Source organism: Leptonychotes weddellii, chromosome 4 (assembly GCF_054177405.1).
Source record: "Leptonychotes weddellii isolate Sample4059 chromosome 4, ASM5417740v2, whole genome shotgun sequence".
Classification (NCBI taxonomy): domain Eukaryota; kingdom Metazoa; phylum Chordata; class Mammalia; order Carnivora; family Phocidae; genus Leptonychotes; species Leptonychotes weddellii.
Window position 1 is genome coordinate 33,427,630 of NC_138372.1, and position 13,895 is coordinate 33,441,524.

At 39.3% G+C, this 13,895-nt stretch overlaps 1 protein-coding gene across 1 annotated transcript in view; it reads right to left on the reverse strand.

The window, feature by feature from the left end:
* PIK3R3 (phosphoinositide-3-kinase regulatory subunit 3) overlaps positions 1-13,674 on the reverse strand; it is a 102,840-nt gene extending 89,166 nt beyond the window's left edge. The window contains exon 1 of the mRNA XM_006729018.3: positions 12,830-13,674. Within this exon, the coding sequence (XP_006729081.1) occupies positions 12,830-12,935 (106 nt within the window). The 5' untranslated portion in view covers positions 12,936-13,674. The remainder of the gene's footprint in view (positions 1-12,829) is intronic.
* Positions 13,675-13,895: the final 221 nt, after the last annotated feature.

Here is a 13,895-nt window from a genome sequence, read left to right on the forward strand (position 1 = left end):
AACTTTGCTTTTCTTTTTCAAGGTTGCTTTGGCTAAATTCGGGGTCTTTTGTGCTTCCATATACACATTTTAGGATTGTTTGTTCCAGCTCTGTGAAAAATGCTGTTGGTATTTTGATAGGGATTGCATTAAATGTATAGATTGCTTTGGGTAGTATAGACATTTTAACAATATTTGTCCTTCCAATCCAGGAGCATGGAATGTCTTTCACTGACCACCAGGGAAATACAAATCAAAACTATGATATCACCTCACACCTGTCAGGATGGCTAAAATCAAAAACACAAGAAATAACAGGTGGTGGTGAGGATGTAGAGAAAGGGGAACCCTCTTGCACTTTTGTTGGGAAATGGGAATGCAAACTGGTACAGCCACTGTGGAAAACCGTACAGACGTTCCTCAGACAGTTAAAAATAGAACTACCTTATGACCCAGCAATTGCACTATTAGGTGTTTACCCAAAGAATACAAAAATACTAAATCAGAGCAATACACGCACCCCAATGTTTATAGCATCATTATCTATATTGGCCAAATTATGGCATCAGCCCAAGTGTCCAATGATTGATGAATGGCTAAAGAAGATGTGATACACACACACTATGGACTATTAACCATAAAAAGTAATGAAATCTTGCCATTTGCAAAGACATGGATAAAGCTAGAGAGTATTATGCTAAGCAAAGTAAGTCAGAGAAAGACAAACACATATGATTTCATTCACGTGGAATTTAAGAAACAAAAGAAACAAGCAAAGGGATAAAAAGAGAGCCAAACCAAGAAACAGACTCTTAACTATAGAGAACAAATGGATGGGTTACTAGGGGGGAGGTGGGCAGGAGGATGAGTTAAATAGGTGATAGGGATTAAGGAAGACCCTTGTGATGAGCACCGAGTGTTGTATGGAAGAGCTGAATCACTATATTGTACACCTGAACCTAATATTACACTATATGTTAACTGAAATTTAAATTAAATTTTTTAAAAAAGGAGCACCTGGGTGGCTAAGTTGTTAAGCATCTGCCTTCGGCTCAGGTCATGATCCCAAGGTCCTGGGATCAAGCCCTGCATCAGGCTCCCTGCTCAGCGGGAAGCCTGCTTCTCCCTCTCCCACTCCCCCTGCTGTGTTCCCTCTATGCTGTCTCTGTCAAATAAAAATACAAATCTTAAAAAAACTTTAAAAAAAGTAAAAATAAAATAATGCCCCCTCCCTCCCAACCCTATTTTCCTTCTCTGCTTTTTTTCCCTATTATTTATAACCATCACTATGTATTTTACTTATAAATTTGTGGGGGGTTTTGTTTGTTTTTTTAAGAGGCATGTTATGACTTTTTTTTTTTTTAAGATTTTGAGAGATCGAGAGAGAGAGAGAGAGAGAGTGTGTGTATACAAGCAGGGGAAGCGGGAAAAGCAGGCTCCCCGTTGAGCAGGGAATCCCACATGGGGCTTGATCCCAGGACCCTGGGATCATGACCGGAGCCAAAGGCAGCCGCTTAACCAACTGAGCCCCCCAGGCACCCCTAAATAGCATGTTACAATTTTTTTAAAAGATTTTATTTATTTGAGAGAGTGAGCAGGGAGCCTGATTCAGGGCTCAATCCCAGGACCTGAGATCATGACCTGAGCCAAAGTCAGACGCTTAACCAACTGAGCCACCCTGATACCCTATAAATTTGTTTATTCTCTACTTTCTCCCCTCCCTTAAAACATTTCATGAATTTATCAAGTTTTGCTGTTCTGTTCATTGTTATACCTAGAACAGTGCCTGACCATCAAATATTTGTTGAAAAACATGAATACATGAACAAAAACATTTATGGGGGGCACCTGGGTGGTTCAGTTGGTTAAGCAACTGCCCTTGGCTCAGGTCATGATCCCGGGGTCCTGGGATCGAGTCCCACATTGGGCTCACCCTGCTCTGTGGGGAGCCTGCTTCTCCCTCTGCCTGCCACTCCCCCTGCTTGTGCGCACACGCTCTGTGTCAAATGAATAAAATCTTTAAAAAAAAAAATCTATGGGTGCTTAATATGTTCCAGGCACCACGTTAAGTGCTTTACAGTTATGAATTTACTAAATCCTCACAACAATCCCATTGAAGGAGGGACCATTATCAGCCCTAATTTGGGGGTGAAGAAACCAAAACACAGAAAATATAAGTTGCCCAATGACACATACTAGAAAGTGGCAGAGACACAATCTAAACTCAGGCAGTCTGATTCCAGAGACAGCGCTCTTAACCACCCCACTATACAATTTATACTGAAAATTCAATACTTAGCTACAGTACATTTTAATTGAAAGACATGATCTGGGCGCCTGGGTGGCTCAGATGGTTAAGCGTCTGCCTTCCGCTCAGGTCATAGTCCCGGAGTCCTGGGATCGAGTCCCGCATCGGGCTCCCCGCTCTGTGGGAAGTCTGCTTCTCCCTCTGCCTCTCTCTCTCTCATAAATAAATAAATAAAATCTTTTAAAAAAAAAAAAAAAAGAAAGACATGATCTATAGGTTAAAGTAGTGTCCTAATTTTTTTTTTTTTTAAGATTTTATTTATTTGACAGAGAGAGAGGGAACACAAGCAGGGGGAGTGGGACAGGGAGAAGCAGGCTTCCTGCAGAGCAGGGAGCCCGAGGCAGGGCTCAATTCCAGGACCCTGGGATCGTGACCTGAGCTGAAGGCAGATGCTTAATGACTGAGCCACCCAGGCGCCCCAGTAGTGTCCTAATTTTTAATGCTAGTCATTCAAATCATAAATCGTGCCACAGGTCAAGCTTATTACTTAACTTACTAAACTTTGGAATGTGGACTTTATGGTTTGGCAAAATGTTCTCTCATACTCATTAACTGACACACTAATATACTCTATTCCCAATACCTACATGCTTCAAATAAGGAAATGGTCAACCAGAGAAGTTAGCTTCCTCATCTTCTAGTAAGCAACTGACAAAAAGACCTGTCTTTTTAAAAATATATATTATTTATTTTGGAGAGAGAGAAAACGTGAGCAGGGGGAGGAGGAGAGGAAGGGAGAGAATCCTCAAGCAGACACTCCCCCTGCCCCGCTGAGCATGGAGCCCAATGTGGGGCTCCATCCCAGGACACTGAGATCATGACGCAAGCCGAAATCAAGCATGACTGCTTAACTTTATATTAACTCTCAGTACTATGTGACCCTGTGAATTCCAATTTAGAATAAGGAAACTATTTCCCACAACTAGATTAGAGTTTTGAAAAAGGAAAAAAAAATGCTAATTCTTTTTATTTACAAACACAAAGAACTCTGGAAGGAGGTATGGTTCTCCAAACTACTTTCCAAAATGGCCACTATTATCTACCTAGCTAGCATTCATCCCCTCCTTCCTTCCTAACAGAATCCCTCCCCAATACAAAACCTCAGGGGAAGTTTTTACCACTCCCAAATTCAGGCATGGCCATGATTAGTTCAAGGGTAGTCACTACTGATTGAGTCAGGAATAAGCATAGGACTCAATTCTGGCCAAAAAGATGTGAAAGAAGTCTGCTAGAGGTTTTTAGAGAAAGTTTCTTCTCTCTGTAAAGAAGCATAGGAAGATACCTCTTTCTTCTTTTAGAAGTTCTTGGGTAGGTATATAGAATTGTTGAATCACTATATTGTACACCTGAAACCAATATGACATTATATGTTAACTATACTAGAATAATCTTAAAAATTTTTGGTCAATTGTATTTACAAAAAAAAAGTTCTTCTGTATGGATATGACACCTGGAATCACTATACCATTTTGCTACTAGTCTGTGGATGAAGCCAATTCCAAGGAGAGCAGAACTGAACAGTTGAAAGAATATGAGATTTCACTGGCATTGTTGAACTGATGTAATCAACCAACACCTGAAGCTGCTCATATGAGAAGATAAAATTTCTTATTTCTTAATCCATTTTGAATTAGATTCCTGCTGCTTGTAGCTGAAAATATAGTATTTTTTTTATGAAAGATATCCCAGAACTAATCTCAAAAAAAGTCTGTGGTTGGGATGCCTGGCTGGCTCAGTTGTGGAGTGTGCAACTCTTGATATTGGGGTTGAGTTTGAGCCCCACACTGAGTGTAGAAATTACCTAAAGATAAAATCTTTAAAGTAAAAAAAAAAAAGGTTCGTGGTTAATTCCACAAATGCGTATTAGAAATTCAATATGAATTATACTATACTAAGTGTTCTTGTGGAGTTAGAAAGTTAAAAAGAACGGTGCACATGAAAAAAAACTCCAAAGTGGTATTTTTCAAGCATAAACAATTCATTTCAATAAGGTATTCTCCAAAACAATTTATACACAAATTTTAAATTTTGATTTGTGATTGAATTTACTTTTTCTTAGGTTTAAAAATGAAAACTATAAAGTATTTAAGATGACACCGACACAAGCTCTTGATTTGTTGCCCTATACCCTTAGACAGAGGTAAACAATCTGGCCCACAAACAATCCAAGGCTGGATAATGGTAGATGGTATGACATCATGGTATTGACTTTAGCTTTGTGTTGCTTATATTCACAGGGCACAGGGCAGTTTTTATATTGACAAGACACATGCAAAATGGTAGGATGTGGCAGGCTGGACGTAGCCTACTGACTCTTTTATATTAAAAAAAAGATAAACCTCTTACTTTATATGAATTTACAAATATTCACAAAGAACAACAAATAGATCATATATCGGCAAACAATTTGGAAACTAATCTTATGAGGCTACTTGGCTGACCTTACCTTGTTATCCCAAATCAAGTCCTACACATTCTAAATTTAACTGGTATAACACATTGGGTAATTTAAATCTACATTTGGCACAGTGCTGTGTACAACTAGCCTAACAAACTTTCAAAATTTACTACTCACTTCTAATTCTTCAAAATTTCAAAAATGACTAACTCAAAACCATAAAATTTTGCTAATATTAAGGATTGTACTTTTTCATTATTTCCTTTGTTAGAATAAATTATCTTGGGGCACGTGGGTGGCTCAGTTGGTTAAGCATCTGCCTTCGCCTCAGGTCATGATCCCAGGGTCCTGGGATCCAGCCCCGCATCGGGCTCCCTGCTCAGTGGGAAGCCTACTTCTCCCCTCACCCTCTGATGATCCCCTTACTTGTTCGCTATTTGTCAGAAAGAGAGAGAGAGAGCTAGCACAAGGTGGGGAAGCAGCAGGCAGAGGGAGAAGCAGGCTCCCCACTGAGCAGGGAGCCCGATGTGGGGCTTGATCCCAGGACTCTGGGATCATGACCTGAGCTGAAGGCAGACACTTAACCAACTGAGCCACCCAGGCATCCCAATAAATAAAATCTTAAAATAAATAAATAAATAATCTTTATAAGCTTAAAGGTCACATGTTGTTTAATAAATATTATCAACATTTTAAAACTTAAGTCACAAAATGAAGCTGGTTAGATCCACAGGCCTATGACTTCAATAAAATATTTGAGAACAGGGTATTTTGAGGGGGAAAAAAAAAAGAAAAAAGAAAGAAATATATAGTCTGACCTCAAGAAACTGATCTTGTTTTGGGGAGACAAATTATATTCACAAAATAACTAAATGTCTTTAACATAACATGATTTTGTATCAAAACAATGGACTGTAGTCCTAGATAATTATGTGACTCAGTGCTAGAAATTTTGGAGGAAGAAAAGGGGACCTGCAAAGGATCCAAATTTGAAGATGGGGGTGGGATGGGCATAATCTAACATAAGCAGCAGCATAAGGAAAAGGCTGAAGATTGGAATAGGAAAGGGTATGCAGTGGATAGCAAGGAACTGGGCTAAAAGTAAAAATGAGAATGGGGCGGGGGGGAGGGGGGACAACCTGACTGTCTCAGTCAGTAGAGCAGGTGATTCTTGATCTCAGGGTTGTGAGTTTGAACCCCACGTTGAGAGTAGAGTTTACTTTTAAAAAAATGAGAATAGAGGATTAATAAGTTGGAAATGTAAATTGGTGCTAAAGATCATGTATGCCTAGTTTAAGAATATGGCCTCTGCTTAAAAGAAACGGATAGCTTCTGATTATTTCCTGTATTTAAAAATTATTTCAAAATAACATTTGAGTAGGATTAACCTGGCTGAAGAACTCTGGATACATTTATAGGGGAAGAGAAGAAGAAATTAGAAACAGAGCAACCAGTTAGGAGGTGCTTACTGGTTAAGAACCAGGGTGTTGGGCGCCTGGGTGGCTCAGTTGGTTAAGCGACTGCCTTCGGCTCAGGTCATGATCCTGGAGTCCCTGGATGGAGTCCCGCATCAGGCTTCCTGCTCAGCAGGGAGTCTGCTTCTCCCTCTGACCCTCCCCTCTCTCATGTGCTCTCTCTCATTCTCTCTCTCTCAAATAAATAAATAAAATCTTTAAAAAAAAAAAAAAAAGAACCAGGGTGTTGGGGCACCTGGGTGGCTCAGATGGTTGGGTGTCTGCCTTCAGCTCAGGTCATGATTCCAGGGTCCTGGGATCGAGCCCCGCGTCGGGCTTTCTGCTCAGCAGGGAACCTGCTTCTCCCTCTCCCTCTGTCTCCCCTCTGCTCATGCTCTCTCTCTCCGCATCTCTGTGTCTCAAATGAATAAATAAAATCTTTAAAAAAAAGAACCAGGGTGTTAGCAAGACAGACCTGCTCTGCTACTTGCTAGCTGTGAGGCACTGAATAAGTTATTAAACATATCTAAGTCTCAGTTTCCTGTCTGTAAAGTGAGGTAATAATAGTACCTATTTTATAAGGTTGTTGGTGTGGCAAACAGTAATAGTACATGTAAAAACATTTAACATAATGCTTGGTCCATACATTCAACAAATGTTAGTAACTATTACCTTCATTATAAATCACTTCAAATATGTGGTGATGAGGAATTAGACCAGAGCAATAGAAACTAAAAAGAAAGGATGACTTGGAATGACATTTCCATAGACTCATGAGATGCTATAATATAAAAAGACCCTAGAGAACTCTTCCAAAAACAAAATTACTCCAGTTTAAATGTCAGGGATGAAGGGGAAAAAGATGGAGCAAGATAACTCAAAACGTTCTGACTGCAAGAGTATTCAAAGAGGTAGACTTGGGATAATTACATGTTAACAACATGCTTTAAGATATAAGCTACAATGGGGCACCTGGCTGGTTCATTCAGAGAAGCACGTGACTCTTGATCTTGGAAATGTGAGTTTGAGCCCCATGTTGGATATAGAGATTGCTAAAAAAAAAAATAATACTAAAAAAAAAAAAAGATATAAGCTACAATGAATCAGGTCTATACCATGTACAAAACACTGTGCTAGATATTGATATAGTATATCTAATCCCCAGAAAAACTCTGAAAGGTACAGTATTAAATCAATTTTACAAAAGAGCACTACCACCCTGCTTCTCAATGCAGAAAGAGGTTAAGTACGAGCCATATAACCTTGGTATTGGTAAGAAGCAAAGCTAGGTTTGGAAGCCCTATCATGTTTCCAAAGCCTGTGTTCTTTCTACTTCACTCACACTGCATCCCCCCCCTTTAATATCAATAAAATTATATTACATAAACATACTTGTAATTATTTTTCTACCTACTTTCTTAAATATGGTGACCATAAACATGTCCAATCTTTCCTATATTCTAAGAAAAATATAAAGGTATTCAGCATGAAACAATGATGAGAATGAATTTTAAAAGCATTATCAAATGGAGAATTATCATACTTCTAATGAAATACAGCTGAGTATACTATAAACTATAATATGTTAAATGAAAGCAATGACTAATCTTTTTAAGAAGAAGATGCAAACAAATTTGGCATGGCTTTCCCATCATTTGATTATATTAACATTTGTCCCACACTACAATATCATTTTAAAAATGACACTAAGCTCATAAAATATCTTACCACACACAGGAGAAGCATTTATATAATAACCCATCAAATGTTCAGTTACAAAAATTCAACCACAGTAGAATGCCCAACCTGCTAACAGTAAGGACCACATGGTGGCAGGTGACCTATTTCTTCAGTGTGTTTCTCAGCAAGTATTTTCCCCAACCACAGGGCCAGTGTGCTAGTTCTCCACCAGAATGTCAATCTAAATTTCACTAGGATGAAAATACCCAGTATGCCAGAGTAAGCAAGTAAGTTTCCTGAAACAATCTTTTCATCTGTATTCAAAAAAAGTCAGAAAATACTTTCCTAGATTGACCATCAAACTATATAGTCACAAACCATGTAACTTCCAGACTAGTTCTTAAAGTGTAGTCCATAGACCCCCTGCGTGTCTCCAAGACCCTTTCAGAGGATCCAAGGGGCCAAAAATATTTTCATAGTATTACTAAGACATTATTTGCCTTTTGCACTCATTCTCTCACATCTGTATAGTGGAGTTTTCCAGAGGCTAAAACCTGTGGTATCTCAACAGATTGAATACAGGAGCAGACATGGGAATTTTTTTTTTTTTTAAGATTTTATTTGAGAGCAAGCGCACACACAGGGTGAAGGGCAGGGGGAGAAGTGGACTCCCTGCTGAGCAGGGAGCCAGATGTGGGACTCAGTCCCAGGACTCCGGGATCATGACCTGAGCCGAAGGCAGACGCTTAACCAACTGAGCCACCAAGGCACCCCAGACATGGGAATTTAGAGGTTTTCCATTAAGCCAGACATTAAAGATTAAAATGCCAGACATTAAAACTATTTGCAAAATATAAAACAATGGCCACTCTCTTCACTTGTTTCTTTTTAATATAGTTATTTTTTCATTAAAATAAATTACGTTAGGGGAGCCTAGATGGCTCAGTTCATGATCTCAGGGTCCTGGGATCAAGCCTCTTGTCAGGCTACACGCTCAGTGGGCAGTGTGCTTGAGGATTCTCTCTCTCCCTCTGCCTCTGCCCTTCCCTACTGGTGCTCTATCTCTCTCGAATAAATAAATAAATCTTTAAAAAAAAAAAGATGTTAACGTGTAATATTTTATTATTTTTAAATGAATCAAATTTTTAAATTTCTTAATTTTATTCTAATAGAGTAAATATTAGTAAATAGCTCTTTGAGATCCTCAATAATTTTTAAGATTATAAAAGGGGTACTCAGACCAAAAAACAGAGAACCACTTTTCTAGACCTTCCTGTATTTTGCCAATAAAAACTTCTAATTTTCTAATTATACTGAAGAGATGTTGCTGCCCTACAGATAATTTCAGAAATTTGTTTTGATAAGAAAAATGTCTATAGACAATCTTTAAAAGAATGTATCCATTAATTATAAAAAGAAATCACCTGTTATATCTTCCCAAAATAAAAACAACAAAGTCAAAACTAAAGTGCTAGCCTACAGACCACTGTCTATAGCTTTGGGCAGGAGTTTATCATCAGCTGTATATCTGTAATCCTCCAATAGCTCCTATACAAGAGACAGGGCTCTTTGAGAGGCCTACCCAGCAACTGTTCTATTACGGAATAATCCTGATTCCCAAATCACAACAGGACTAACCAAGATACTCAAAAGCAATTCTTTGTACCACACTCTTAACATTTCCAAAATAAAAAGTTTTGTTTCATCTGAACAGTTCACTATTTCTACTGCTTCTGGGAAATAAAGATTAAGACATCGAACATTTGGATCCAATCCTTACATTGTCAGTGAATTACAGTAGATGTAGCAATCCATACAGTTATTAGAAACCTTTAGGATGCATGGTAATGGCAGTTTTTTAAAAAATAGGCTGGAGGGAAACACCTTTGGAAAACAGTTTTTGAGGCCACTGGAAGCAATAATGGATAACAATTTTGCATTTATGGTTCAGTCTTAAATGAAGATGAAAATCATTTTTAAAACTGTAATATTAATATTACAGTTAAGGGCCCTAAGTCAACAACTGTCTAAATCAAGTTATTTAACTCTAGGCTATTGCAATAGGCAAAGAATGAGGTGACCAAGGACCGTAAGTAGAAAAGCACTTAGAGGCTAGAAAGAAATGGTGCTCCTTAGATATTTATTAATTCAACACATATTTACTAAATTGTCTACTGCTTGCAAGAATTGAGCAAGCTAAGAAGCTCATAACTTGATGGGAAGACAATTCCATGGGGGGAGGGGGGAGGGAGTATACATAAACACAGAAGCTACTCCATAGACAGAATGAAAAGAAGTTCTGAGAAGTGCTAGAAGAGAAAAGGAAAGGAAAGGAAGGATGTCTTCTAACAGGAGGGATCGGGAAACATAGATCCTTGCAAAGAAGGCATCTAAGGGTAGACCTTAAACATATGTAAGATTACAGCAAGTAACCAATGGTAGTGAAAAGCATCCTAGGAAGAGAAAAAAGCATACATTCAAGAAACAGCAAGCATAAAATAGCTTTCCACAGTACCTGTGATGGACTCTAGGAAGAGACCAAACTGGAAAATTAGGTTGCAAGCAAAAAAAGGGGGGGGGGGGACTTATATGACAAGGTAAGCAATCTGGGACTCTTTTTAATAAGCAAAGGAAAGCCACCGGAAGGTTTTCAGAGTCATTTGAAGATTTACCACTGGAAGGCAAATCATCAGACGGTGCTTTAATAATACTGTAGATTGAACAAAGTAGAAACAGGGAGAACAGTAAGAATAGTTAGAACACTATCAAAACAGTCCAGTCAGGAAATAAGAGGTTTGAGCTGGGATAGGAGGTAGGAAGAAGACAGATACAAGACATGCTGCAACCTCTTCACTAATAATTTACTTAGTTTTAAATGTTTCAAAACCTTAATTTATCACACAAAACAAGACTGGCATTCATATTATTTCCATTAAAAACCATTCGCATCACAGGCAATATTCCAGCATATTCAAGTGTGCTTCCAAAAAGCTGTTAGGCATAACTAGCCATAATCTACATTAAAGCTACAAAATGGGTAATAAAGAACAGCATATGCATATTTCCAATATTTTGAATAGAATCTCAGTATGCAAAACTTCATCCAAGAATGAACATTTTAAACTCAAAAGTTTATTTCTCTGTAAATGCACAAAGTTTGGATCAGAATTTTCTATACAACCTTATAAGACCCACATCACTACATAATTATAATAGTCAACTTTTTTTTTTTTAATTCACTTATGGACAACTCAGCTTGGCCAATATGGGCCTCATAGAAAAATATTTTTCAAACATTAGTGCCTGCTTCATTTTCTCCCCTCCTCCCTACTCACCTCTCCACCCAACAAATTCCCTTTGTATGTCTGCAAAGCAAGATACTATGATACAGTGATTCTGAGGCAGTTTGAATATATAATTCTTATAATAGAAATCTAGAATTATTAACTTTACTTTTTGCAGGAGGACCCAATGATGTACTAAATTTCCATTTACATGAATGACAAATGCATCTAATAGAAATGATGCTTTACCGTTAGGGGGAAACAAAGGGGGAAATACACACAATAGATGGGTGGCAAATCTTACAAACTTTGCAAAACACTGAAAAGCTGCATCTGGATTGCAGTCACAATTACAAAAGCAAATAAAGAAGGCTCCAAAATGAAGGGAAAAGAGAAAAATGTTAAGTAATCATTAAGAGTAAAAAAGGTTGGTTTAATAGGAGTTTTTGATATAGCATTATTTAACACTCTAATTGGAAAAAAAACAAAGGATGATTTACAGCTCACAAGGACACAAGAAATAATTTCTATATACATTCTACAAGACAGTTATACTTCATTACACTTGCATGGGCTCCAATCCTTTCAAAGGTTTCCAAAAATAGTCTTATAATAATTGAGGTTCCCCAATGACACACAATTTATTCTGTAAGCTTAACATATTTACACATTTTTAAAAGACATAATCAATTCAACCTCAACAAAAATAAGGAGTCACAAAGGCCCTCTCCTTTTCAAAATCATTACGTAAAGCATCTATAGCTACAAAAAAGGGTTTGAAAATCTGACAGCTAAAAATCATAAAATGGGGTTAGAATTTAAAGAAAAACAACTACCTAACTTTTCCATTTTCCCTTCCTTTTCCTTTCCTACCAGATACACAAAATGTCTGTAAGGGTCTCAGACAAAGCTCTGAAGTAAAAATACTGTATATGTATACTTTACATCATGTGTATTCAAACCTATCACATATATGTACACATCACATATATTCACACAAAAAAGGAAGGTTCCTTTTTTTTTGCTCTAAGAATTGAAGTTACATTAAACCCTATCCCATAAATTAAATCACCATAAATTAAAAGAGTAATAAAATACTGCACGTAGATCTCTCTGATAGACTATATCCTGAGAAGAAAAACCTCAGACTAAGACCATGACTGAATAAAAACGCCCAATCCCTGAAAATCACTAACCGGCATTTGGTTTCTGTAAGAGAAAAAGGGGGTCTTAAAATGAATAATCACATAAGCAACCCAGTTTCAGAAGTTAACGAAGGTAAAACACAGGAACCAAATAAGACAAACGTATGAAATGCCAAGCTTTAAAGAATTCCCCCAAAGGGAAAGACTGACTTCAAGGCTCGGATATAAAGCATCCTTTGCAGGTAGAAGAATCTTAAATTGCAAAAAAAAAAAGGGGGGGGGGGAGGAGGCACAACAAAAACCTGAACGACACGCAAAGGCAAAGAAGTAAAAGAAACGGGTCTTTCCTCCCACCCCCACTCCAGCCCCCACCCCCACCCTCGCAGGACAATAGGATCAGGGTCCTAACTGCAAACTTTAAACGGATAAACCAGAAGCAGTTTCACTGCAGCTCTAACTGCAAATCTGCCCCTCATCCCAGACCTAGCGCTCCCAGGAACACTTATGCCCTGAAAACACCACCAAGGTCTCGTTATATACAAATCAGACCCATCACAAGATTCTTTTTCTCTCCCAAGTACCTGGAGGATCCATTTCAATATAAAATATCAGTTCTGTCGAATAGGGCATCATCACCTCCCTCCAGTCTGCGTCATCGCGGTCCATACTCCACACCGTATTGTACATCGCGCAGTCAGGGGCAGGTCGTCAGGAAATATATAGAAAGCATATATTTTTTTATCTGATATTTAAAAATCTAAAAATATAGATCTGTAAAGTCCCACACGGATATGTACTTCGGGGTTTCCAACGGCCGGTACAAGTCCAGCCAACTACCAGGACGAGGATGGGGTCCTCCCCCCTCTCCTCTTAACAGCACCCAGCAAAATGCCCCCCGAACTTTCAGTCTACGGGCTTTTTCTCCTCAGAGAGGTACAGGGAGGCTTGGGGTGGCAGAGGGCTGAGGTGTTAAAAAGCAGCTTCCCAAAAATCCCTTCCACACAGTCGCTCTCCAAAGAGAAAAGCTCCCACTGCCTCCAAATCTTTCCTCGGCAGCCACTTTTGTGTCCTTCGAGGGAGGGAGAATGAAGAGCGGGGAGAAAAAGAACGCGCTGGGAGAAAGGTGAGGAAGTGACAAAGGAAGGCATAAAAAGGGGGGTGGGTATTGCGTTCAAGTTTCGGGGTCCCACTGGTCTGCAGAGAGCGATCCCCTCAGGGGCCGGGACTCGGGCTCCGTTTCAGTCAAGCTCGGAACCGAAGCTGCTGCAGCCTCGAGATGAGGGCCCGTCGGAAAGTCCAGTTAGCGGGTACCCGACTGGGCGCTCCCGCCGGGCGATAAATAAGCCCGCCAGTGCCGGCTCCCCTCACGCTCTGCCCTGACTCCAACCACTAGAGTTTCATTTTAACGGCGCGGAGGGGGACACCCTCCCCCGCCTCACGCTCCCCCGCTGAGGCGCCACCCAGCCACACTGGGCAGGGGGGACAAGCGACATCACTATTGCTCCTTCCCCTCTATTCCGACTCGATGTACTGGGGATTCTATCAGGTGCCTGTGAAAGTGTTCAGAAAACTGTCCTCCACTTCGGCTTTCAATTCTCTCCAACACTCTCTGGGTTTCGACTTCTTAATCATTCATCCTCTCTCCCC